Genomic DNA, 27,375 nt, shown 5'->3' on the forward strand with positions numbered 1-27,375 from the left:
AATTAGACTAGAATAGAAAATGATTACGAATGAAAGACTGCCACCCTGCGCCACAACATGGCAAACACATCTCTTTCAAATATTCCACAACTACGTGCGCAATGGTATAAAAAGTGCTTTTCGTTAAAACCTCTGATTATTATTATGCGTTGTATGCTAATTGCATACATTGCGATCGTCATTTCATACTGTTCGGCAATAATGTCCTGTTTGTTATCGATCAAAAGGTGAATTTCAGAATATTTATATATACGTTATTATTAGTTTTTCACACAAAAACATTAATGAAGTGTTCTGAGAACATTTTTTATGGTAATAATAAAATATAACGTTCCTAAAAAATTCCCCAAAAATAACCAAACGTGGACCAATAATAAGAAATGTTTCTATGTAAGGTTCCCACAAAAACCTCATTGCAAAACTCTTATAGCGTTGTAGTTGATGGTTATAAGAATATTTAAACCTAAATAGAAAGTTCCTAAAAAGAGACCAAAAATGAATAAAGAAAAAAAAGGTTAGGGAGATGTTTGAGTTTAGAAAGAGCACAAATGAACTACGAATCCCACGATGCAGTTCTTAGCGGATCTTCCCGTGATACCGCTGTGAGTGAAGTGAGTGAACGCGTTTGTGTCTGTAGATGTTCAACATGGCGAGCGACGGGCCACCAGGCGCTGAATCAAATGTAGACTTTAACTCATGGAGCCACGGCGAGTTACAGGCCAAACTGGCTGAGTTTGGAGCTCCTAATATGGGTGTGCTAACTATGTTTTCATAAGAGTACAGTGTTTTATTAAGAGTAAGGTTTCTCATGTTAGCTAACATTAGCCAGTTAGCCTGTTATTTCCTCTGGTGTCCAGGCCTTTGCGGGACTAAACTTCTTAAATTGTTATCTTTGTATTTAAATATGTTATATGGGAACGTTATTTAGTACTCTTGGGCGGGAAAAAAGACCATTTCTTGCTGTGAGGTTTATAAGTGTGCAGTTCATGTGTGAATGAGCGCAATGTGTCCTGAACTGCGAATGTGTTTTATGTTTTAAATGAAAACTATCACTACGTATAAAAATAACACGCTTTCTCAAACTATAACTTTTATTATACTCGATTGCAGTATGTTATGTACCATTTCTATAGATACTAACAAAGTATCACACATTCAACTAAAGTGGGGCTTTTCCTTGCCACATCTCATGTAATTTGATATATTAAGTCTGTTTAGTTCACTCTGTGTTGATCTCCATCAACTTTTGTTATTTTTTTATTCTCCGTTCATTCAGGCCCCAGAGAGGAGCTCATAGACAGACTGAAAGCTTATGCTCAAGTAAGTGATTAAGGGTTTTAACTGCAAAATCTTCTCATATATTTGATTTCTTTGCCCAAGTGTGACTTGATACTTTATTTTGCCCACAGTCTGGGATGATCTTGACTAAACCAAACATGTCAGGAGGAGATGATAAGGGCATGACTACGGTACAGCAACATATTTGTCTTTTATTTAGTTTATTATGGCAAGCTAAATTGATATAATTCAATTTGCAGTAGTTAAAATTATATTTCTTGAAATCAGCAATGGAATTACTACTTGTAAAAACCAAATAATAGACTTAAAAATGTGCCTTTTTTCAAGTTGGAATTCAATTACTGATATAAGGAATGGACATTTGTACTAGTAACAATGTAATTATTTAAAGAAAAAGAATAAATTTCACCCCTATGAAATTATTGATATCTTGAATAGGAAGGAATTTTACTAGTGAATATTTTACTGCTGTTAAATATTAAGAATATGACTTTTACCAGTTGAAATTCCATTTGATATCTAGAATGGCTATTTCTAGTTATGTAAACTAAAATAATGAACTTACTAAAGTAATGATCCCTTTGATAAGAATAAATGTTTTTAATTGTGCAAACTTAATTACTGGTTTAAAAAAAATTGCATTTTTACTAGTGAAGATGTTATTATAGATATCCGTTCATATCCTGCACGTTTAAATGTCAAAAAGTTTGTGATAGTTTGCAATTTAAATTCTTTAAATTTTTGGCGGGAAACCGAAAATAACCATTGTTATATTTTAAATTCCTTTGAAAATGTTTGTTTTATAAATTGTACTATTATAAAATTGAAAGTTTTTACATTGATATGTTGAACACGTGCTTAATCTGCACTGTTTCTTTAAAACTACCAATATCAGCCAGTAAGCGCATATAACAAGAGGAGATGTGCATGGTATCTTTAGCGCATCCATGCAATTTAATGTTACTGTTTTGTTGTTTTTAATCAACAACTGACTGTAAAAAAAAACAGAGAGGGTATTAAAAGAGACCTTATTCAATGACAAATGAATCTGTGGATCTCGCCTTTGGACACAGAACAAGTTAAACCAAACTTTTACTCTTAACACACAGTAAAATGACCTCTGTGCTAATAACTTCTCCCCCATGCTACTCAAACACTGTTGTGTGGATTCTAAACCTTTACTAGCCAGTGGCTAATCTTAGACATTTTAGTCGCATAATGTGAGGTTTGGTTGCATATGAGAGGGATTTACTTGCATTATAGAAGGTAGCCACAGAGTGAAAGAACGATCTTGGGATTTAAAAATCGAGATCGTTCAAACGAAGATCGCAATGCATCAGAACATTTTTATTTTTACCCAAACCCATTGATAAACAACATGGTGTGTCAAACTGTAAATCTAACAATAATCTTAAATCAACTCGTAAACTGAGTCTTGGCTATAACAACAACATTTGCCTTTTCCAGTTAAGGCAACTGTCAAATGCTTTCTGTTTAGGTTTTTGGTGTGTTCTCTCTTTCGTATAAAAAAAAGCAAAACTGATTTTTAATGCCGTTTTTGATGCATCCCGGTTCCTCACGGTCTTATCCAATCAACTTCTTTGCTGTCTAGTCAACTCAAAGCATTGCTGAAAGTTCTACTATTTTCTGGGTCTTTCTTAGATGCCAGGCCTGCCACCAATGCCCCCAATGCCATCCATGCCCCTGCCACCAGGCATGAACATGATGCAGGCCATGAACATGATGGGTGGCCCTCCACCCATACACATGGGCATAGAGCCTCCCGGCATGATGCAGCATGATGACAGAGCCCATCAGGTGAGAGAGACAGTGCTGCATGTTAACAGTTACATTATTATATTGATGTGGACTGTGACCGCAGAGGAAGGTGAGAAGAGGGGAAAAGGAAGAACAAACCCTGTCATGATATAATACTGTATATGTTTTTGCTGAGAGTAGAAGTGCTTGGTCACATGACTGCAGTTTACAGACTGCTGATTTATGAATGTGTTGGTGTGTTTTAGGGTGATTCACGTGGGATGGAGGAGCAGATGAAGGAACAGGAGCTTCTAGAGCAGCAGAAACGGGTGAGAAAAATAACAATTTATATAATTGTTAAGAGGATTTGTGACGTTATATGGGGTTAACAAGTGTCTTAATATATCGGGCAAATTCTGTTTAATTTCATTCTCCTACTTTTGTGTCATAAAACATTTTGCACATGTAGGTGTTCTTGTGAATTAGTTTGAATTAATCTGATTTAATACATTTGTAGTGTTTGGTCTTATATCAGGTGTTTCTGTCTGTCTCTCAGGCTGCTGTGCTGCTGGAACATGAAAGGCAGCAGGAATTTGCTAAAATTCAGCCCAGAGGGCCCGAACTGGGACCTCGACCCAACCTCCTGCCCCCCATCCCCCCTCTCCGAGGTTAGCTTCCTCACAGCTTTCATAAATCAAAACTAAATCAAATTGGACAAACATCCATTTCACAGACATGCTGTCTTGCTTTCTCAGATTTCTGCATCAATGCACAAAAATTCCAAATCAGACTTTTAGTTTTAAGTAAGAAACAAACACACTATAGTACGGTCAAAAATAGTGAAACTCTTAACTTTATATGCTACTAAAGTGAGTTTAGGCATCACAACATAATTACTGTATGACAGATATTGTATGAACAGACAACTGCACAGCAACTAATTTAGATTTGCACTCTTAATGTTAAAGCATTCATCAAGTAATAATGGTCTTAAAGGGTTTCATAAATGCTTTAAAAATAATAGGTGGAAAAGCAGAGTTTGCAAATACATAAACAATATAGACCAACTAATATAGACTGATCAATTAAATCGTTTTAACACAATATTGGCCAATATCCGTTAGTCATGATGTATTGTTCATCCATATGGTGAGCGTAATGAATGTTCCACGCAGAGCTGGAGGAAGCATGACCTGTTCTTGTTTTTATCAATGTTTTACAGAGAAACATCCAGTAACTATCAACACCATTGTTGAATAATTTAAATGCACCAAGAATCAGTTTGAAACTGCATTGTGACTCTGAACTGAAATTCACATTCTATCAAATCACTTTAATTGGGTGTACTCTAGGGCTGGGTACAAATATAGATTTTCTGGTGCATTGCAATCTTTGTTTGAACGATCAATTCTTAAATCCCAAGATCGATCTTTTACTCTTTGTGGCAACCCTCTATAATGAAAATTACTTAAATGTTCAACCAAATTTCATGCTATGCATCTAAAAATGTCTATGATTTGCCACTGGCTAGCTACTTTATGTTCAGATTTCACTCACCAGTGATTGAATAGGATAGTTATTAGCTCTGAGAACTTTGAACTGTGTGTTAAGAGTAAATGTTTGGTTTAACTCTTTCTGTGAGTCCAAAGACAAGATCCACGGATCCATTTTTTCATTGAATAATGTCTCTTTTAATGCTCTGTTTTTAATTCTAACCACAAATGGTTGCGCTAAAGAGATTACACATGTCTTCAATCGGTAAATGCGTTTACTGGCTGATGCCAAAAGTCTTAAAGATACAGGAAAGATTAAGCACGTGTTCTACTTATCAATGTAAATATTTGTAATAGTACAAATTATGCAAATAAACAAACAATTTAACAAAAAATGATATGCCATTTCAAGACATTAATTGATGGAATAGACCAAACGTAAACATTTTTAAAAAATTTTAATGTGGCCAATTTGATGAAAAATGAATGATTAAATATCATTTGTAAAATAAAATGATTCTAATTGTACCTAGAAGGGTTACCTTGAAGATTCCTTTATAATTAAGAGCATTAGCTGAGAGAGAATTTATTTCATATGTAAGCAAAATGGACAAAGTACCCATATGAATCAAATCAAGAGTTTGTGAATCGGATCCTTATTGCATATTTTATTGGATTGTGCTGGTTTTATTTCTTTTAGGAAATTATTTTACTCAGCAAATACTTTTTGAAGAGATTTTTAACAGTCAATTCTGAATTAGTTTTAGATTTCCTAACCCTTCAAGATGATGTTGCTTAATTGAGACCTGCAGCATGAGAATCTGTGAAGCTGATTAGTTGGTTGTTTGTTTATGTAAAAGTAGCCTGTGATTGCATATGATCCATGAGCTTTTGTTACATCTTACCATGATTTTATTTTTCTTAATATGTCCTGTAGTTGGGCCACAGAGTGGTCCACCACCTCCAGGTGTTTCTTTGGCACCCCAGTCTGCCAATCAGAGGCAGAAGGTCCCGCCTCCTCCTGGAGAGGATGTCAGAGAGGTGTGAAACCATGAAATACTCAACATATCCTCCGTTTGACACACAATGACACAAACCCTGTAGATGTTTTTAATTGACAGATTAATCAGGGGTTTTTGTATTAATGATTTTTCAGGTTTGGCAGGGTGAAGATGTTGGCATCGGGCCGAAGATTCCTCAAGCGCTAGAGAAGATCCTGCAGCTGAAGGAAATGAGACAGGAACAGCTCAGCACTGCCCCTACAGGTTGTAATGAGAAACTGAACAATCAATCTACTGATGACAATTTGTGTCATGCGTCCTGTACACAGACACCTAGTGTTTTCGTCTGACTGAAGTTTACTTTAGGCTTGAGATGATGCCTTCATGTCATGTCAGAATAATCATATTTTAAGATCTGACACAAATGGCACTACCATGTTGTAATTAGCAGCTGAGCTCTCTTATGGGGGGGGTTATTTAAGAATCATGGAAGAAATAAATTTCTTTTGTTCATAAATTCTAATGGTTAATGTTGATTGTACAGTTTAGTTTATAATTTGTATTCGTTTTGTGTTTGACTGATCTAGAGAGAAGGGCGACAGAAATATGCAGAGTAATACAATTTAATGACGGAAATAAAAAATATTTACAATATTTACTCAAATGTACCTAACAAATTTGAAAACCAAAATTGTTCATCCTTTGAGTCTGTCTGCAGATTTTTGGACCGACAGAAGAAGACTGCTGTTAATTGGCTTAATGGTTATTTGCCTATGCAGATAATCTCAAAATGGCCAAATATTATAACTAATCGGCCTGAACAGTATATCATTTATAGGGCTGTGAATCAATAGTTTTCTGTGATTAATCATGGTATATTAAAATATAATTTAGATTTTTTTACTCTACACTTTGTCTCCGAGAACTTGCATGAAATTTAGTCATTTATCTTATGTATTTGTACAATTAAATTTTTTTACGATTAGACACATTTTTACAGGTATAAATCTTTGATAAAAGTACATGTAAACATGCCATTAAATCAGCTGACATGCTGTAGTTAAACGTTGGGTGAAGTCTTCTGGCATTTTCTTAATAATAGGATCTGAAGGACAGATTGAATTTATATTAGGCTTTATTGGCAAGATAATCTTAAGTAAACAAATATTTAATTAAGCCTTCAACTATTAATTGCAGAAATAATCACATAAAATTTCCCAGACCTAATCATTTTATATAAATGTCATTTATACCAATATTTAAATGGTGGTTAAAATATCAGCGGCAGGCTTGTGCATCAAAACTACAAATTCCACCATTCTCTGTGGCAGCATGGGAATGATAAAATACGCTGTGAAGATTCAGTTAAACTCATAACACACTGCACGTTTTGTTGTTCATTTTATAAGCGCAGCACTGGAAAGCTTCCAGCCTTGATGGATATAAATGTAGAAAAAAGTTAGATGTAATTGCCTAAAAGTTTTTTCGCCCCAAAAATACTTGTATGCCAGGGTTCGTACAAAGTGCTTGAAGTACTTGAATTTGGCTTTTTCTGGAAAACCCTTGAATTATAGAAAATCTTAAAATAAGTTGCTTAAATCATTTAATAAATTACATTTATTTATTTTCAAAAAAACACATCGGCAGACCAATAGACCACTGATGAAGCGCATAGACTGCGCTGTCACGTTGCACCTGTTACTTTTGGCAGCGCTGTTCAGAATGGGCCAATCGCAATCAGTTGTTACTGGAGGATTTAAAATATATATTTTATAGAGACTGCTGTGGTGGATTTAACATGTATTAATCCTTGCAACTATCAGTTTTAATTGCAAATTACTCTCCACTCCAGTTTGACACAAGTTTTTAATATTAGGAGAAGATTCACCAACATGTACCTTCTGCCAGAATCCATTATCCCTGAAACATGTGTTATTAGACTGTACTGCTCTTAACCCCGTGAGAAACCTTTTTTTATTCAGTCAACACTCTGGAAGAAATGTTTAACAAAATTAAATTACATTTTTAGAGTTTTTAGGAAAAATGTATTTCAAAAACATCTTAGAGAATTGCTTACACATTTCTCGCCATGGAAATAGCCATAGAAGCTGGCATGGTGTTAAAAACAAACAATAAATTACTCTGAGTGAAAAAATTATATGAGATGTAAAAATAATGTCAACAAGTTATAAAATGTTTACCCTCTGTGTTAATGGGCAAAAACTGAACAAAATGGAAAATTTCAATATTTCGTAAGTTGGAAAGTTGCAATTTGGGTTAGTTCCTCACATAAATCTGTGACTTTAGAAATCATGGAACACAGCTCAATGAGTCTTTACGGACTACTGTTTACAGACCCAGTTGTTCACTTTTGGTGGAAAGCAAAATGCATTTTAAGGGAGCACATAACAACTGTCTTCAATTTCGTCATGAATGAACCAAGAATTATTACTGTGAGAATATGTCGTTGAAGATGCTCATTGTTGTACTTGTAATGGGGGGGGTTATATAAATAAATTAACTGAATGGTTAAAATATTTTTATTTAAAATTAACAAAAATAATTTCTTTTAATGACATCTCGAGCATAGTCCTTGAAAACCAATAAAAATGTTCTTAAAGTCCTTGAATTTAACTGAAGCATCTGTACGAACCCTGTGTTTGCACATCATGCCACAATACGACTCATGAACACACAAGTAGCTAATTCCAAAGTGGCTTTGAAGGCAACAAGATATCTTTACGTGAGATTGATGTTATTGCTAATTCCAGAGCTAAGAATAATGAGTTCCTGTTAAATTGTGTTTGTGTGATTTCTTCTTCAGAGGAGGAAGATGATGATGAAGAGGTGGACATGAACAATTCCTCTGGTCGATACTCTGATGAGGACGACGAAAGCACTCTTTCTAAAAAAGACGTATGTCTCATCACATTATTTGTAATCTTTTTCATCAGTATCACACCATTGATTTTCTGAACACTGACTATCTTCCTGTTTTACCTGCAGAAGAATCGCAAGCGCAGGAACCGGAAGAAGAACAAGAAGAAGAAGCGGGAGCAGGAAAAGAAGCAAGAGGAGAACAGGAAGAAAGAGGAGAACCGTGAGAAAGAGCCAGAGGTGGAGATTGAGTACGTCACAGAGGAGCCTGAGATATATGACCCCAATTTCATCTTCTTCAAGAGAATCTTTGAAGCTTTCAAGGTCAGGAGCTCTTTGAACCACTTGATAAACTTCAGATGCTTCATAACAGAATGAGAGAGGAATCATATCATGTTAAACAGGTTTTTTTTTTTTTTTTTTTTAATAAGTTTAAGTACAGCGTAGATGTTCTGTAAAGATCAGAATGGCCAATGGGGTTTTTAGTAGCTGTTTCGGTACACTGATGGCTGATATGACTGGGTAAATAATCTCATGGCAGTAAATCCAATAACTTTTCTTCCAGTAAGGAATCTGAACTGGAATCATTAAATTCCTTATTTCCACCTATTACAACCTTGACAAAGATTAAGTGGACTTGTAGGAAAAAAGAAAGTCATGTTTATAAAATGGCGTCTTAGAGGAAAAAGGTTAACCTGTTGATACCCCCCGCACGCGATAGTGACGTCACTCTGCTTACATTTAATATATAATTTACCGTCTATAAATGTAATTAATGTTAACAAATGATACATCTTTTCATAGGTCTAAGGGTTCAACATTGATATCCAATCTCTGTTTCACGATAGCAATGCTCCAGAAACAGAAATGTAGTTATTTGTGCCAGGAATACCTTTGGTATGAAAACGCGATCGCCAGATGAATCCAGTTCGCCACACTTGGGTCAATTGTCCATGACAAGCGTTAATTAAAAAATATCCAATAGCTCTTTTTGTCCATAAAAGTGATAAATCTGAGAAATATTGATATTCTCCATTGTTTACATGAGATCTCTCCTAAAAGAATTACCCTTATCGTTCTTCAACAAACTATGCAATCTGAGCAGCATTCATGTTGTAAAACTGTATATTATCTTAGCCTGTCTCAAGTCTATTTTTAAAAATGGCTTAGTTTTATTCATAATAGCCAAGCAGTGCTGTCAGATTTTGTGTCGTCTTGAAAGATGGAGCCTAAATTTTACTCTGTACACCGGCAGTGATTTTACAGAGAAAAAAGCTTGCAGGAACCTCATTTTTTGTTAGATCATCTTCAAATTTGAAACAATTTCTTTAGACTTGTTGCTTTGAGAACATTGTACTTCTGGGTTGTCTTGGCACTTTTATTGTTGTTTTTTTTTTTAGATTATAAAAACATGGTCCGCACAAAATATTTCCATTACTATAAACTTCATATTCTCTAACTTTAAAAAATAACAACATATATTAATTCTGAATCTTGGGAAATAAAGCTCAAAGTGTCAAACCGTTTAAGTTCCGGTATGTTATTTTTATGGTGTGTGCTGAAAAAGGGGGTGCTTATCAACAGGTTAAAGAATGAATATTGTCTTGTTCTATTCATATATACATTTCAATCTTTTGATCAGATTTATCATTCTTGACTATCCATCACTATTTGACATCCGTGCAGCAATTTAATTGACCTAGACTGATGGAAATATGTTCTCATTTTTTGATGGATACGAAATTGTATGGTTTTTAATCACAGCTGACAGATGATGTGAAAAAGGAGAAGGATAAGGAGCCGGAGAAGGCTGACAAGCCAGAAACCATTTCCTTGAAAAAGAAGGGATTCGAGCTGGAGAGGAGAGACAGTGATGACAGTGATGATGTGAGTTGAAGGCCATTTGAAAGCCTTTTTTGCAATCTCCTGGTGTTTTCCTGTCTAACCCCTCCCTTTCCTGTTTGACAGGAAATAAAAAGGGACCTGCCCAAGCTGTCCAAGAAGAAACTGAGGAGAATGAACAGACTGACCGTGGCGGAGCTCAAACAGGTAACGCAGCCAAGAGATGTTACATAACTTATTGTCTGTTCCAAGACACACGTGACACGATACTTGCTAAACCACATCAGATGTCAACTGCTGTTGGTTTTCCCATATTTGCTTCATCAAAAAATTTAAATTAATAAGATTTGCATTTCTTGAAGGGAATACCAGCACTTATATGGTAGCAAAAACATAGTGCTAAAGTTTTAGGTAAATTTCAGTTTTATGATTGGCTCTGAATTGATGCTGCTTCATAACACTCAGTAGCCAGTGTTCCACTATCGGGCCAAATGAGGGCGTGCTAGTGTGTGCCAGGACCACTTATAGTCCCACTGTCACTTCTGTGGCTTCATTTTGCCTCCTTGTGGCTTTCTCAAGGCCAGTGGCCTTTGGTCCACTGATTGCACTTAGGGTACATTCACATACAACGCGAAGAAAATTTTTGCATTCCTTGCAAGAGTTTGACCGCTGGATTGTACATTTGTGTTTGAACTCTCGTTGGAGTGAATGATGCAAACCTGTGAGTATTCCCCCTTCTCTTCCAGAAAAGGACAGTAGGAGGGGCTTCTACGACTTGGTTCATAGTAAATTACAACCAATAGCTGTAATCAAGTAGACGCACAGATTTTCAGAATTTACCAAGTAGTCCAACTTCCTCACTCACTTTCCTCATTTTTTTTTTTTTTTTTTTTTTTTTAATTTATCCGGTCCCTGGAAAAAATCTATTTAAAAAATGCATCACAGTATTAATCTGTTAAAAGGCACATTGGACAAAGCTGTGCCCAAAAAATGACTTTCCTTGGTTTGGTGTACTTTCATTAGACTGATCTGGGACATGGTACCACTGTTAGTGGAGAGAGCCCTCGGGACATATCATGGCAGTTATCACTAATTTATCTTGCTAGCTAGCTAATGTTTACATTCGATAGAAGCTCCATAGTCTAGATAACATTACACCTCAGCTTGAGATTCCTTCTGTCTTGTGAAATGGGCGGGTTGTGTGGCATTGGCACCAGGGTGGCATATGAAGTGTGGGTTTAAGGGCAGGGCTGTTGGCCAGATGGTAGGAACGCAGACAGATTTTGGTCTTGGCTCGAAGTCCGAGACTATTGGCCCCGGCTGGTCAGTTGATAGCCCTGGCTCGCACAGCCGATAGTGGAAAAGCAGCTAGTGTCTCTTTTCTGCCGGCCATGCACAAGAATCAACACATACCTGGCTTCTGTGCTACCATTTACAGTATATTGTTACTGTAGGTAGTTAAATGGACTCCAGAAAGAAAAGACCAATTCAGAATGCAAAAAGTACAAGAATGGAGACCAATCGCAATTCAAAATGCACATATTACAATAACATCAGCGCTGTTGTTTATATTTGAATGTTGAACATCAATATCATATCAGTGGCTGATTTTCAAACTGTAGTCTTTCAAAACCTAATACTGAAATTACCTACAAAACAAAATTAATAATAAAAAAAAAAAACAATTAGTGCATTAGTAGGATCGGGTCAAGTGCTCATGGAAGGTGCAGTTTGAAAGATGGTTCCACCTGCAAGGAATGGTGGAAGTGAAAGTTCGGAAAGCTATTTGTGCCTCTGAGATAGGAATTGACTGCTGATGGTAGTTTTGTTTGTGAAAAAAGTAGCAAAATCTGTTAGAGAGGAAGTGGGAGGGTGAGGGTATTGTACACCATTTTAATCATTTCTGCAAATTCCAATTTCATAATGTGGGGAATTCTTGCACATGTTTATCACTTTAAAATATATCTGAGAATTAGTTAACCAATTCATAAAGATTAATCAATATAATATTCTTGTCTTTGTAAAAATGTCTCTTTTATTCAGAGAAATTTAATAATAAACGTTGCTACATCTAATCATTTATTTTGGGCAGTTACACCAGTTTCACTAACCTGCAAACTCATCAATGTCACTGATCATTCTTGAAGAAGTTATGAAGAAATTTGTTATTTTGGACCACCTTCTCCTGTGATGCTTAAACTCGTCCTGTGTGTATGCTTCAGTAAATGGTATATGACTTGTGGTCTCCCAACTCTATTATGCCAGACTGTTAAACAGAGGCCAACTGAGTGTATAGGAAAGCATGCAAATTAAAATTTTATTTCTGTTAACTCTTAATATATCAGTGCCTCAAAAATATATCAATAAAATTATGTGCCGAACAATAATCTATTTATTTATATTTTGACATCCCTACTCTGTTGTGTCCTTGCCTCCCTCTCTCTCGTGCAGCTTTCAGCAGCTGGTGTGAGTGCGCGTAGTGAAGTGCGTTGTTGCATATTTACTAAACTTAAAATGTTTCAGATTTATAAACCTTTTAAACCTGTTAATATGACGTGCAAATTATGTTATACTGCATCTTTTTAAGTAAGCAATGTGATAAAACTATCGCTCATGTTTATAATCAACAAAGCTGTCAACATTGCAAGCGTGCAACATTGGAGCGATCTCATTTTGTCTTTCACATCATGCTGCACCCTCAAAAAACAGCATGTTTCACAAGAAAGGCAGAAATGGCAAAAATGCTTTGTGTGTAATGCTACCAGAACTACTCAGCTGTAGGGTGAAGTGAAAGGCTTTAACACATGTTAAATCCCTCTGTGTTTCATCTGACAGATAGTTAATTTCTCTGCCTTGGAATTCAGTCAATGTAAAATACATATCTCTTTTCAATATACATAATAACATATTTAGCAGCTGATTGAGTTTCTCAGGATTTCATCTAACATTTTCAGTACATTTTATCAACATTAAATAGCCAATTATAATGTAACTGCTGAACATTTACTTGTACTCTAAAAGGGATCACCCAAAAATTATAATTGTTATTAATGACCTTGTTGATTTAAACCTGTATGACTGTCCGTCTTCCTGAACTCTAAAGGAGATGTTTGGTAGAATGTTAGTTTCTGTCATCTTTAATTTTTATTGTGGGAAAAAAAGATGTAAGGCAGAATGTTAGTCTCTGTAAGGAGAACTACAGGAAATGTAGTTGATGCAACTTCAGTTCCAAGTATTTTGAAGCCATATGATCACTGTTATGTACAGAACAAAATGTACACCGTTTTGTCTCAAATCATTGATCAAGCACTAAAATAAAGAAAATGGTGGCTAAGTCGCACCTCATTTGTTCTCATCACATCTTGTGACCAAATGCCATGTCATAAGAACCAATGAAGTTCGATATTATCAATTGCTGCCATATTTCAGCACTTTATTAATGAGTGAATAACGGCCTAAAATGCGTTTTGCTCATCACACCAAGTGATTGAATGATTTCAGAAAACTTGTAGTGCATGGAATATGGTGCATTTGTGCTGTTGATTGCTTTCACTGTGGTTTTATGGTGCATTTGTTATTTTTTGCAGCCTGACAAACTGGAGACTTTAATTATATGGCAAATAAACCTTCCAGAGACTATTTTTAAAAGTCTAAAAAAATATTTTTGTGTTTGATGGAAGTTAGTCAAACAGGTTTGAGTGACTTTTAGGTCAATAGAGTAAATTACAATTTAAATTTGAGGAACATTTTCCTTCAGGATTCCACATTTAAACCCCTTTTAAAAAAAACAACTTATGACTCTTTATGAGGACAGTGCAGCCCATGTTACCTTCATGACCTTTGACCTTCCTCTCCCCAGCTGGTGGCTCGTCCTGATGTGGTGGAGATGCACGACGTGACTGCTCAGGAGCCCAAACTGCTGGTGCACCTGAAAGCCACCAGGAACACGGTGCCTGTGCCGCGACACTGGTGCTTCAAGAGGAAGTATCTGCAGGGGAAGAGAGGCATTGAGAAACCTCCGTTTGAGCTGCCAGAGTTCATCAAAAGAACCGGCATCCAGGAGATGAGAGAAGCCCTGCAGGAGAAGGTACCAGAACTGTCAGAGCAGCAGAGATGGTCTGAAACATTCTCACAGGAGATGGCATTGCCTAGGCATGCCTACAATGAAAACCTTTTAAATAATTTATTTTAAAGTTAGCTGTTATGATCATACAAAGTTGTATAACAAACAAATTCACACCCCTCACGATGGTTGTAGGGAAAAGGTCATAAAAGGTTTAAGCAAAATCGTTGAGCATTTTAAATATACTGACCGATTGGTGTAGCAGTTGGATTTCCTTTAACATTTATGACCATTCCTCCAAAGCACACCTTTTGAGACATTTAAATGGTCATCTACATTAGCTAAATTAGTTTGAGAGTGTTAACTGTATTGGGTATTTTAGCATAACTGGAACGCTTTATTGACCTGTGAGCATTCAGTAATGAATCTATCCATTTTCTAATGACAAGTATACAAGTTTGTGAAGAACAGGTCATTGCTGACAAAGAAATCTCTTTTTCATCAAAACTAGTTCACCAGCATTGAGTAAATCCTTGAGGAGAGCTGCTCAATATTACACTTCTCTCTTAAACCTGACACATGAACTCTTGAGGCCTTTAAACTGACACTGATTTGTACCTTTCATTTGGGCTCGACAGTTATGCTATTGCCATATGAGACCACTTCTTAATTTCATTCATAAAGTTGCAAGCAGCATTGGCTTATACTTCAACGTTGTGGCCTGAAATTTCTCCTAGTGCTGACAGTTTTATTGATGATTCTGCCTCTCTGTAGGAGGATGCCAAAACCATGAAGACTAAAATGAGAGAGAAAGTTCGTCCCAAGATGGGGAAGATCGACATCGACTACCAGAAGCTTCACGACGCCTTCTTCAAATGGCAGATCAAACCAAAGCTCACGATACACGGGGACCTGTATTATGAGGTAAACATCAGTTGACCTGATCGTAACAGACCTTGTTCAGAGTAGATGGTATATTCAAGTTGACGTGCGAAAATCGGGCTATGACGTATGCTCAATATATCATACTGTTGTGCAATGTTTCCTCTAAGTGTCATGAATATGTAGCATGTGACACATACTTCTGACTTGGTGCCAGCGTATCCAAAAGTCTGTTGATTTTAATTGAACTGAATATGTGAAAGCTCTGAAGTTAATCAGCCCTAATCAAATGATGGAACTACCATGAGTAGAAGCAGATGACTTTTTATCAGTTTGCCTGGAAGCAGAGTTGTGTTCACAAGGTTCCAGGTTGATAAAATGAGCATGTTTATGATGATTTATCTGACAATATAAAATTAAGCAATATCATATATATCGCAATGATTTTAAAATGCTTTATTTTTGGCCATTTAGTTTCATGAAGAGTATCAGGTGAATAATTTCTCAATCCTTCAGGGCTGCACAATTAATCAAATTAACATAAAAATGGCTTTGTGGCCTTATGCGATTATTAAACTGCAGAAGACTACGATGAAATGCATGTCTTATGTCTTTAGTCTGTTTATAGCAGTTTACATGTATTGCAAAATAAAAGTACTGCAGGTTTTAAGCATTCACAATTCTGAACGTTTGTGACAGCTTCAAGTTATTATACAAATCAATATAAGGTGGCACTGTATAACAGAAAAGGAGGACATGAAATTATTTTGCCAGAAGCGGAACATTGTGAACAATACACAACACTTTCTCTGTCAACATAAAAGCTCCACCTAGTTCATTCACAAAAAATGTTCAAGTAAAAATACATTAATGTTAATAATGCTTTTTATTAAGCTACTATGCATCATTGTAATAAAAATATAAAAGTGCTTATCAATGAATATGATTGTTTTTCAATAAATTAACACAAGGGATAGTGAGATCTAAAGGAAACATTATTAATTATTTTAAAATTGCTCCAAAACCCCATAGGAAAATCCAGAGGTAACCTATTGCAAACCCCTTTCTCTTCTGGGTTTTTTCACTACAAGCTGATAAACTCTGGTAAAACAGATTATTTTGGTATCATACACTCTGGCGGCCAAAAGTTTGAAATAATGTTCAGATTTTGCTGTTTCGGATTGAAATTGGTACTTTAATTCACCAAAGTGGCATTCAACTGATCACAACTGATCAGTATAGTCAGGACATTACTGATTTAAACAACAGCACCATCACTATTTGAAAAGTAATTTTTGATCAAATCTAGACAGGCCCCATTTCCAGCAGCCATCACTCAAACACCTTATCCTTGAGTAATCATGCTAAATTGCTAATTTGGTACTAGAAAATCACTTGCCATGATATCAAACACAGTTGAAAGCTATTTGGTATATTAAATGAAGCTTAACATTGTATTTGTTTGTTTTTGAGTTGCCTCAGTATACAATAGACTGGCATGTCTTAAGGTCAATATTAGGTCAAAAATGGCTTTCTCTAGAAACTCATCAGTCAATCATTGTTTTGAGGAATGAAGGCTATACAATGTATGAAATTGCCAAAAACCGAAGATTTCAAACAATGTTGAACACTGCAGTCTTCAAAGTCAAAGGACAACTGACTCTAACAAGGACAGAAAGAGATGTGGAAGGCCAGATGTACAACTAAATTTGATGTACAACTGTGAAATAGACACCTCACATGTCCTCAGCTGACAGCTTCATTGAATTGTACCCGCTCAACACCAGTTCCATGTGCAACAGTATAGAGAAGACTCTGGTGTAGACCTTATGGAAAGAATTGTAAAGAAAAAGCCACTTTTGAAATAAAAAACAGAAAGAAAAAGGTTAGAGTGGGCAAAGAAACAGTAACTGGACAACAGATAATTGGAAAAGAGTGTTATGATCTTAACCCAATTTGTGGGATCAGCTAGACTGTAAGGTACGTGAGAAGTGCCCGACAAGACAGCCACATCTATGGCAAGTGCTACAGGAAATGTGGGGTGAAATGTCACTCGAGTATCTGGACAAACTGACCGCTAGAATGTCAAGGATCTGGAAATCTGTACATTATTCCAAACTTTTGGCTGCCAGTGTATATCCAATAGCCCTGCCCCTGTACTGTGCACATTGGCAAAACTAACCATGATTGACCTCTTTAAATGTCAGTTAGATGGTTTTTCCTATTTAAGTAGGCAGTTCTTGGACAATCTAAGCTGCTATATGTTCCAAACCTTTGCCGTTTTAGTCAAATGTCTAGTTATGCGAGACTAGGTTGTAGGGCTGGGACGATGACGTCGACGCAAAAAATACGTCGACGCAAAATATGCGCGTCGATTCGTCGGACCCAAAACAAAGATGGCGGTGCCGGCAAGTAGTAGCAACATGAGTGGCTCCTCAGACTATCAGAAGTGCAAGGCGGCATGTACTCGTTCCTCTAAAGTATGGGAATTCTTTAATTTAAAAGGAAACAATTCCGTGATATGTCGTCTTTGCAAAATGGAGATGGCCTTCCATTCTAGCACCACGGCAATGCACCAGTACCTTAAGAGGCGCCAACCGGTTGCAGCTGCAGATGACAGAGCACCGTAAGTTTTTTTTCAACTCCCCACTTTGCACCCGATGTTGGAGTAGGCTATAATACGTTGTCGACACCTAAAGTTTTTGCTTATAGCTATTAATAATGCGCTTATAGCTATGAATGTCGTGAAAAATACATAGAGGACACTGACAACGCGCTGACAGACAGGACCAAGCAGGTAACATTTAATAAAGTCTCAACTTTCAAATTTGGTCATTCAAAGAAAATTAAACCATAAATAGGCCAACTATTTTGTGGCTCTTTAATGTGTCGTGACAGATTGCCTCAGTTAAAGCTGCTCGTGAACCGATCATCTTTTCCTTGGTTAATTTATAGCATCAGATAGGCTAAACATGAATGTAGCCTACATCAGAAGGACTGTTGTTTTAACCGCGGAAAGATGTCAGTACAGTAGCCTACAATCCATTATTCAAATTCAAATCCACCGACGTTAATCTTCTCTCTCCTGACTACTTTGTCGGACAAAAATGGCGTATTATGATTGATTGATCAGATCGCCAGTCAATCAAACTCCGGGCAAATGTTTTTTTTTTTTTTTAACATTTTATACACCCCCACCCCCGATGAAACTGGTATTACCGGTGTTGTCACAAGTCGATTAATCGAATCGAAATCGAATCGGACTGAAAAAACTAATCGTTAGATTAATCGATGCATCGAAAAAATAATCGCTAGATTAATCGTTTAAAAAATAATCATTTATCCCAGCCCTACTAGGTTGTCACTGACAGGATTTACCTGCATTGTGGAAGCATAGCAATAAAGATGTAATATTGGATAAACTAAACACCAACAAGGTTAGCAATTGATTTTTATCCAAATAAAATCATATTAACATGTATAATGTTTGCGTTTTGTGGCTATACTTTGAAACACTGTATTTAAATTTTATATGGACTGGCCCCATTCACTTTCACTGTACTTTTGGCCATAATAAACATGTTTACACCTGATATTGAGTAGGAATGTACACAAGTAATCATCTAATGGAGTACTCGTTCGCCACCAGTTAGTCGACTATTATAAACACTACCTCCTCGCTGTAATTAGCACTGACCACTTGTGATTGTAACACCCAAAATTCATCTTAAAACCAGGTCTAAAAGGGTCTTTGTGTAAGTGATATCGACTAAATTAGTTTTCTTGTTTTTCTCGATCTCTAGATAACTTATCAAGAATCTTAATTTAGGATGACTGTTTAAGCCAATTTTAAATAGTCATCTTTGCACAGTTTGCCTACATTTTGAAACATTATTTTTTTTTTTTATATATATCCATGTTTTTAGTTCCTGTATAAAATGGAAAACCCTTAGATGTTGTCTACCAAAAATGTAATGAGTAACCTAATAAAGGAATGACCTGTTCTGATGATTTTGCAGAATGTCTTTGTAAAGAACACTGTTGGCACACTCAACATTGCATGCTCCGGGATACTAGGTGTTGGTGCTGTTGTGCACCTCAGTATTGATCATTTAAACATTGTAACTACGTCTTTCCAAAAGCTTTCCAGTGGATTTAAAAAAGAAATCAAGGAAAGCACAGGTTGTGAAAATGAAATTTGGTTTTAGACAAAGGATGACATATTGAATGTACTAGACTTCCATTCATCACATCCTTGTTTACATTTGCATCAAATAAAAAATGCAATATGTTCTGATTCTGTTCTTTTCTGCCATCTTATAAGTTGAACTTTTAATTTTTCTTTGCCAGGGAAAAGAGTTTGAAACGAGGCTGAAAGAGAAGAAGCCGGGTGATCTGTCAGATGAGCTTAGGATTGCTCTGGGGATGCCCACTGGACCCGTGAGTGCTTGAACCCAAGAACAATCTACCTGCTTATCATAATGCTACAAATTTGCAACTTCTTTTTTTAGTTATCATGCAAATCAATTCTGTTTTTGTTCCATGAAATTGCAAGAGATTTCTAAGCACTAGGCAGTTTTGTAATTCTATATTTTTAAGTTATTTTTATTGGTTTCTCTCTCTTTCTTAAGAACTCTCATAAAGTTCCTCCGCCGTGGCTGATCGCCATGCAGAGATACGGACCCCCACCTTCATACCCTAACCTGAAGATCCCCGGACTGAACGCCCCCATCCCTGAGGTCAGTCACACACAAACTGTAACCATAGGGGTGGGCGATATACTGGTAGACATGATAAACCGGTAGAAATTTGCCAACTGGTATACATTTAAAATAGTAATGCAAAATTGCAACAATCTACGTATTACACACACTGTTGGATAAATGAAGCGGAGCGACTGCTCATTCCTCAAATTCAAGAGCATGAGCAGAAAATGGCGATTTGCAAGGTTTATACATTTGTATATGTCGATGTACAGTATGTAAATATTCATGTGTTCATATATATCAGTGGTAAGGGCTTCAGGTGAGACTGAGAGAAATAATGAAACAGTTTTTCACTGACAGCTGCACGTGACATTAGATGAAAAGCTTGTCTAGAACGTGAGGAAAAATGACACTGAATCCGTATCTGTGGCATGAAATTTCACTTGAGCGGCCACCAAGTCAAATTCAATGAGATTCATCCCACGCTCAAATCGCACGCAGCTGTGTTTTATGCAAGTCATCCCAGTCCCTTCATTTGTGCTCTTGTGACAGAAAATATGCAGATCACACCCATTACTCATTCTGGTTTCTCTCAATGTCTAGTGAGTTTTTAAAAAACACATTAAAACCCTTTCTAAAATTCTGTTCAAATGATGTTTGATATCAATAAACAAATCAACCACATTTTCTTTCAGATATTTTATATTTTCTTTATAGAGATTACTGAAAACGCAAATAGCTGAATATTTTTTTGTTATTTTACTTTTTGCATTGCTTTAAGATGGTAAGTTTCTTGAGGAAAGTTGTAACAATAATAATAACAGCAACAATAGTAATAAGAAAAAGAAAAATGGTGCACATCAGACTGAAATGTGCATTTAATTTTTTTTTTTCTTGTCAAGTTCAAAATAAGTTTTCATTTATATAGTATTTAATTCACTGACTCAATTACACATTGCTGCAGGGCTTAACCTGTTGATACGCAATTCCCCCACACGGTAGTGACGTCACTCTGTTTACATTTAATATATAATTTACCATCTATAAATGTAATGAATGTTAACAAATTATACATCTTTTCATAGGTCTAAGGGTTGACATTGATATCCGATCTGTTTCACGATAGCAATGCTCCAGAAACAGAAATGTAGTTATTTGTGCCAGGAGTGCAAATGAAAACATGCAATATCAAAACGGGACTTCATACCTTTGGTATGAAAACGCGATCGCCAGATGAATCCCATTCGCCACACTTGGGTCAATTGTCCATGACAAGCGTTAATTAAATAATATCCAGTAGCTCTTTTTGTCAAAGTGATAAATCTGAGAAATATTAATATTCTCCATTGTTTACATGAGATCTCTCCTAAAAGAATTACCCTTATCGTTCTTCAACAAACTATGCAATCTGAGCAGCATTCATGTTGTAAAACTGTATATTATCTTATATATTAGAGTTTTAAACAACATGCCTGTCTCAAGTCTATTTTTAAAAATGGGGGTGTAGTTTTATTCATAATAGCAGTGCAGTCAGATTTGTCGTCTTGAAAGGCGGAGCCTAAATTTTACTCTTTACACCGGCAGCGATTACACAGAGAAAAAAGCTTGCAGGAACCTCATTTTTTGTTAGATCATCAAATTTGAAACATAACTTTAGACTTGATGCTTTGAGACATTGCATTTAAAATAGTCTGTTGAGACCAGTCCGCAAATAAGCACATCTGCCCTGTGCTCACGCACCTCTTTCCATTTTGCGGCGTTGATAATCAGAGTAGCATCTAGCGCTGTGAAATAATGATTTGTGCGGTCTGTGAGTTAATGCACCTGACCTGCGCTCATGTTGCTCTAACCATTAAGCCGTGTTGATAAATGGCCCTTGTAGTGCTCCCTTTCCACTTTTGAAGCGAGCAAAATGTGCTCCAAAACATTAGGTTAAGAGTACTGTGAAAGACTCATTAATATTCACGAGGAAAGCGCTAACTGATTGTTCAGTGAAACGATCCCCATGGTCAAGTTTCCAATTCAGTCTTAATGAAACTGTCATATGTCAAAAAGAACTGAAATCTGTTCATTTTAATAAAAATCAACCCCCTGGACCATGCTTGAAGTTAAAGGAGCGGCAAATGTTTTTTAGTTGTTGTGAAGAGTTCGTACTTCCAACATAGTTTGCTTTCAACAACTTTATTACTGACCTCCATTGCAAATACTTCTAACAGTGAAAGGAAAGACTTTGGTCAGTATGTTTGACTGTCTGTGTCTCTCTTTCAGGGCTGTTCATTTGGGTACCATGCAGGCGGATGGGGTAAACCACCTGTGGATGAGATGGGAAAACCTCTGTATGGAGATGTGTTTGGAACTAACGCAGTGGACTTCCAGGTCAGAACACAAACATGCAACAATGTTAACACACAAACTGAAGCACACATTTATGCAATTGACATGTGACAACACCGTATGACTGCACGGCCATGTTTGTGACCAAAATTCCATATTTCTTCATTGTGCTACTCTGTGGGATGTGGTAAAAGTTGGCAAAATGTTTGTTTCTATTTATAAATCTTAAAAAGGTGACACTGCTGTTTAATTACCAGAGCCTAAATATATTTTTTCTTTCAGTAAAGTTGTATCTTAAGATGAAGGGGAAGAGCACATTTCCTGGGACTTGGCATGGATCAAAAGCGTTTTGATGTTTTTGTTGATATAGTTTTATGGGTGTCTCTCCATTCACCACCAATGTTTCCTACCGCTGATGGTCACAAATGTGCCAGCTGTGCGAAAAAAGTGACGTCACTGGAACAGGTCAATAAGCAATGAGAGGCTGGGCTATATTGTGATGGTTAGAGGATGTTGAGAGGCACAATGTGCTCTGAAGTACATTATATTCAACATATTGCACAACCTTGTGTGCCTAATTGCCTTTTATTGAACAGTTACTGGATATTAAGGATACATTGTTATTAAAACGTTTTAAGCAAATTCATGAAGTGGCACCCTTCCGCTATAAGACCTGTATGGGTGTTGCGCAGTAAATACACAGTGTCTAGTTAATCATAGCTATTGCTGTATCATGTATTTTAGCACAGCTGGAATGCTGTATTGCATCCAGAAATGGAACTGGATGTTTTAGAGTAAGGGCTTTCACACACTTCTCATTCACTCAATGTTTCATTGGGTTGTTTTGTTTGTCTGATCTCTTGACAGGCCAAAGCAGAGGAGGAGGAAGTAGATCGAACCCCTTGGGGCGAGCTTGAGCCATCTGATGAGGAATCATCTGAGGAAGAAGAGGAAGAGGAGAGTGACGAAGAGAAACCAGATGAAACTGGTTTCTTCACACCTGCAGACAGGTATTGATTCCTCTCCACTCACAGCCTGCAACTCTTTATGGAAATCAAACTGTGTTTCTGCATCACTGTTTTTAATAGTACATTCAGAATGTAGAAGCTTACAGAGGTCTTTCTCTTGTTCTGGCAGCGGTATGATCACTCCTGGTGGGTTCTCTTCTGTACCTACTGGAATGGAAACTCCAGAGCTCATTGAGCTTAGGAAGAAGAAGATCGAAGAGGCCATGGATGGGTGAGTGTGTGCGCTAATATAAGGATTGAAGAGACCATATATTGTATTTTTCTGTATGTACTGGTGCGTTTCACTGCGCAAATGGGAAAATTATTTTACTTGGTAGTCAAAACTGGTTTCTGCTTGGGCAAGCTTTACTATTTCTATTGCTCTTCAGAAGGGCCAGGTGATATATCGAATATTCACAATATAATATGAATGATTTTGCATTTATGCCAATTAATTTCCTAAAGCGAGTCATTAGACTCGTATCAAAATACTTCAGGGCTGCACCGTTTAATCACAATAACATCAAATATTAAACTGCTAAAGGCTGTGACATGTCATGCACGATACAGAGCGAATGGGTGATGTGCTGCTTTGTGTGCATACCTGGTTCACACATTTGAACAATTCCAAACATTTGTAACCACAGCAAATTACAAAATAAAAAAACTACTATAACAAGTACAAATCTAAAAACATGACACGGTATCACAGAAAAGTAAATCAAAGCATCTCACCAGATTTGTAATGAGACACACTTAACTGTCGAACACTTGGAGACACGCATTGAGACTGCAGTGCACTTTCAGTGTTCCGCTAAAATAAAGTTCCAGATGAAATAAATATGACAGAAATGCATTACTATTGTATAAAACAAGTCTAATCCTCAAAATGAACTTGACTGGGTCCCACAATAATAATTCAGTATTCTATAGTATTCAACTTGGTTCCAAAAAAGTGAGAGAAGTTCATTCACAACATTTTTTGTAAAAAATATTTAGGTAAATAATGCTTTTTATTAGGTCACTACACTCAAAAAACATGTTTTATCCTATATTTAAGAATTCCGCTAATTATTTTTATAAAATTGAAATTATTATGTATATATATTGAAATATATATGTACTAAGCCATACTCTTAATTTTTAGAATCACTAACGCTAAATTTTCAGCTTAGACACACTTGTTGTAATTAATGTAAATAAATTCTGTTTCAAAAAGGTGTAATTATCTGCAACTTGTTTTGAAATGTTATCAAATGGAATAAAATTAAATTTCATCTGGCTTAAGTGGGGCCACACTATATATGTTTAATGTTAAACATTTTGTAAAATAAAATAAAAATATATATATATATATCTCAGCACCTGCTATGTGACCGCCTATGTATCCATAGACTAAATGTATCTATCATGTCTGTTTTCAGAAATGAGACACCTCAGCTGTTCACAGTGCTGCCAGAGAGAAGAACAGGACCAGTGGGTGCTGCGATGATGGCCTCCACTCACATCTATGACATGTCTGCGGTACGATTTGTGTGTGTGTGCGTGATAGAGAGAGAGTGATATGTATGTTTAGGAGTTTTACATATCCACATGCCGATTCAGACAGCATCTCATCCTGCTCGTATCCCAGACTGTCTGATCTGATATGTGGTGGGCAGATAACCTTTACAAGCCTCAGATAACAGAATGCCATTCCCCGCCTCTCCTCCTACAGATCTGGGTCTCATTGCTCAAAGCCATTACATGCAGATTACTGTCTATATACAATCATTTTAAATGCAAATTATTCCCATATGGAGTCCCTACTTTGTGACCGTGACATGCAAACTTGTAACTCTAAAAATATACAAATGTTTGATCTCTCACTTTTCCTCTTCCCTTGTCCAGGCGGCGGTGGCGGGGCGTAAAGTGGCCGGCGTTTCAGGTATGGGTGGAGACTCTCAGGGTGTGGAAGTGGCTCTGGCCCCAGAGGAGTTGGAGTTGGACCCCATGGCCATGACGCAGAAGTACGAGGAGCATGTCAGAGAGCAGCAGGCACAAGTGGAGAAAGAGGATTTCAGCGACATGGTGGCCGAACATGCAGCCAAACAAAAGGTGAGATGAGTGTACTAGTAACTGGAGGATTGTGCATGTGCCTTCTGATGAGCATAATCGGTGATTGGAGAATGTCAAATGCTTTTGATGGTATGAAGTACCATTGAAATGTTTTATTGAAGAGCCTTACTTTATAAGCTCTTAAACATTTAATGTTTTCAGTGCTTTATTTTTTTCCCCTTCTGTCATCCTCACAGCAAAAGAAACGAAAGGCGCAGCCACAGGACACACGTGCTGGAGGAAAGAAATACAAAGAATTCAAGTTTTAGCCCCAGAGAGTGATGTGGAAGACCACCCGTATTCATCCTTAATTTTGTTTTTCTTTTTAACTGATTAAGTTCTGTAGAATCACCCTCGTGTTTGTTGCCGTATTTGCATATATGGTCAATGTTTTTTGTAAATAAAATGCCAGTCCATGACAAACTGATGTTGTAGTGGTTTTCATATCTCAGGTTAAGTAGCAGATCATTTAAGGCAAGTCACTTGTGGAAACTAGTTTATGCTCATTTTTATTGTAATTATTTGGATTTCCAACTCTATTAACAAAACTAACACCTGAAATATGCTATTTTTACAAATTCACTTCAATAAACTCAATGCATGTGAGGCCTGGTAGATGCATTCAGTTGATAACCGTAATAACTTATTCATATCTATGGGGAAAATATTAACTTGACTTGGTATAGTACCAATCACCCTTATGAAGTTGTATGAAATATTAAAGGGTTAGTTAAACAATGAAATTTGTCTAATTTTCTCACCCTCATGCCATCCCAGATGTATGACATTCATTCTTCTGCAAAACACAAATGGAGATTTTTCTGAAAACATTTCTCAGCTCTGTAGGTCCGTTCAATGCAAGTGAATTGTGATCAGGCTTTTGAAGCTCCAAAAAGGAGATCAAGTCAGCATAAACATAATTCATCACACTCTTGTGGTGTAATCAATGTCTTCTGAAGCGATCCGGTTGGTTTTGGGTGAGAACAGACCAAAATGTAACTCCTTTTTCACAGTAAGCTTGACAGCAGTCTCCTTGGTGATCATGATTTCAAGCTCAATTACGAGTGAAATTGAGCTTGAAATCATGATTGTGCCTTTAGACGACAATGGCAAGATGTACAGTAAAAAAGGAGTTATATTTTGGTCTTTTCTCACCCAAAACCCACTGGATCGCTTCAGAAGGCATTGATTACACCACTGGAGTCTGATGTATTATGTTTATGCTGACTTGATCTCCTTTTTGGAGCTTAAAGGCCTGGTCACCATTCACTTGCATTGTGAGGACCTACAGAGCTGAGATATGTTTCTAAACATCTTTGTGTTCTGCAGAAGATGGAAAGTAATTCACATCTGAGATGAGGGTGAGTAAATAATGAGTTTTCATTTTTGGGTGAACTACCATTTACATTAAACATCAGACAATGAATTTGTTGATACATATCAGAATGCTGCACTGACCATTTCTGTTTGTGTATTGCCCTCTGGTGTTTATCAACCCAGTTTGTATTTTGGCTGTTGGAACAGCTAAAACAGATTTTGTCTGATACGTACAGACAGCAAACTGTCAGTTACTGATAAATGACTCATAAACAATCTCATTTGACAATGTAAAGTGTGCTGTAGACGTGCACATGTTCAGAAAGTAAGATTCCACGTTTCTTGTCTTGTTAATAAATGGTAATTTGTAACAATTTGCCACATTCCAGTCCTCATCCAAACAGAGTATGGTAAGTGTTCATTTTAAAGGCCCAAACATCTTAATACTTATCTGTTTTGTGCTTTTTGAGGAGTAATACCACAGAGTTAAATACTAGCACTGATACAAAAAAAAAAAAAAACACTCAGTAAAGCTAATTATTTCAAGCACAGAGCAACTTTTTTTTGTCAGGGATTTATTATTATGCCCTAAAACTGATATAGCTGCAGGCAGTGCACCAAAAAGGCCACAAAACCGCCTTTAAAGATGTAGGGAGCCTCTTACAGCCCTTTCTCTAACCTTAACTATGAGTGGAAGCG

The 27,375-nt window shown here is 36.6% G+C and overlaps 1 protein-coding gene across 1 annotated transcript; it reads left to right on the forward strand.

Annotated features, from left to right (window-relative positions):
• Positions 1–609: 609 nt before the first annotated feature.
• LOC127658733 (splicing factor 3B subunit 2-like) lies at positions 610–25,805 on the forward strand. The gene is made up of 22 exons (XM_052148192.1): positions 610–752; positions 1,277–1,320; positions 1,410–1,469; positions 2,962–3,117; positions 3,324–3,386; positions 3,614–3,725; positions 5,488–5,591; positions 5,707–5,815; positions 8,376–8,467; positions 8,558–8,752; positions 10,193–10,315; positions 10,397–10,477; positions 14,130–14,357; positions 15,108–15,257; positions 19,566–19,655; positions 19,847–19,954; positions 22,190–22,297; positions 23,123–23,265; positions 23,393–23,494; positions 24,687–24,786; positions 25,153–25,359; positions 25,557–25,805. The coding sequence occupies exons 1-22, from the start codon at positions 638–640 to the stop codon at positions 25,626–25,628; spliced, it is 2,562 nt and encodes an 853-aa protein (XP_052004152.1). The 5' UTR covers positions 610–637; the 3' UTR covers positions 25,629–25,805.
• Positions 25,806–27,375: the final 1,570 nt, after the last annotated feature.

The sequence above is a fragment of the Xyrauchen texanus genome, chromosome 2 (assembly GCF_025860055.1).
Source record: "Xyrauchen texanus isolate HMW12.3.18 chromosome 2, RBS_HiC_50CHRs, whole genome shotgun sequence".
Lineage (NCBI taxonomy): Eukaryota > Metazoa > Chordata > Actinopteri > Cypriniformes > Catostomidae > Xyrauchen > Xyrauchen texanus.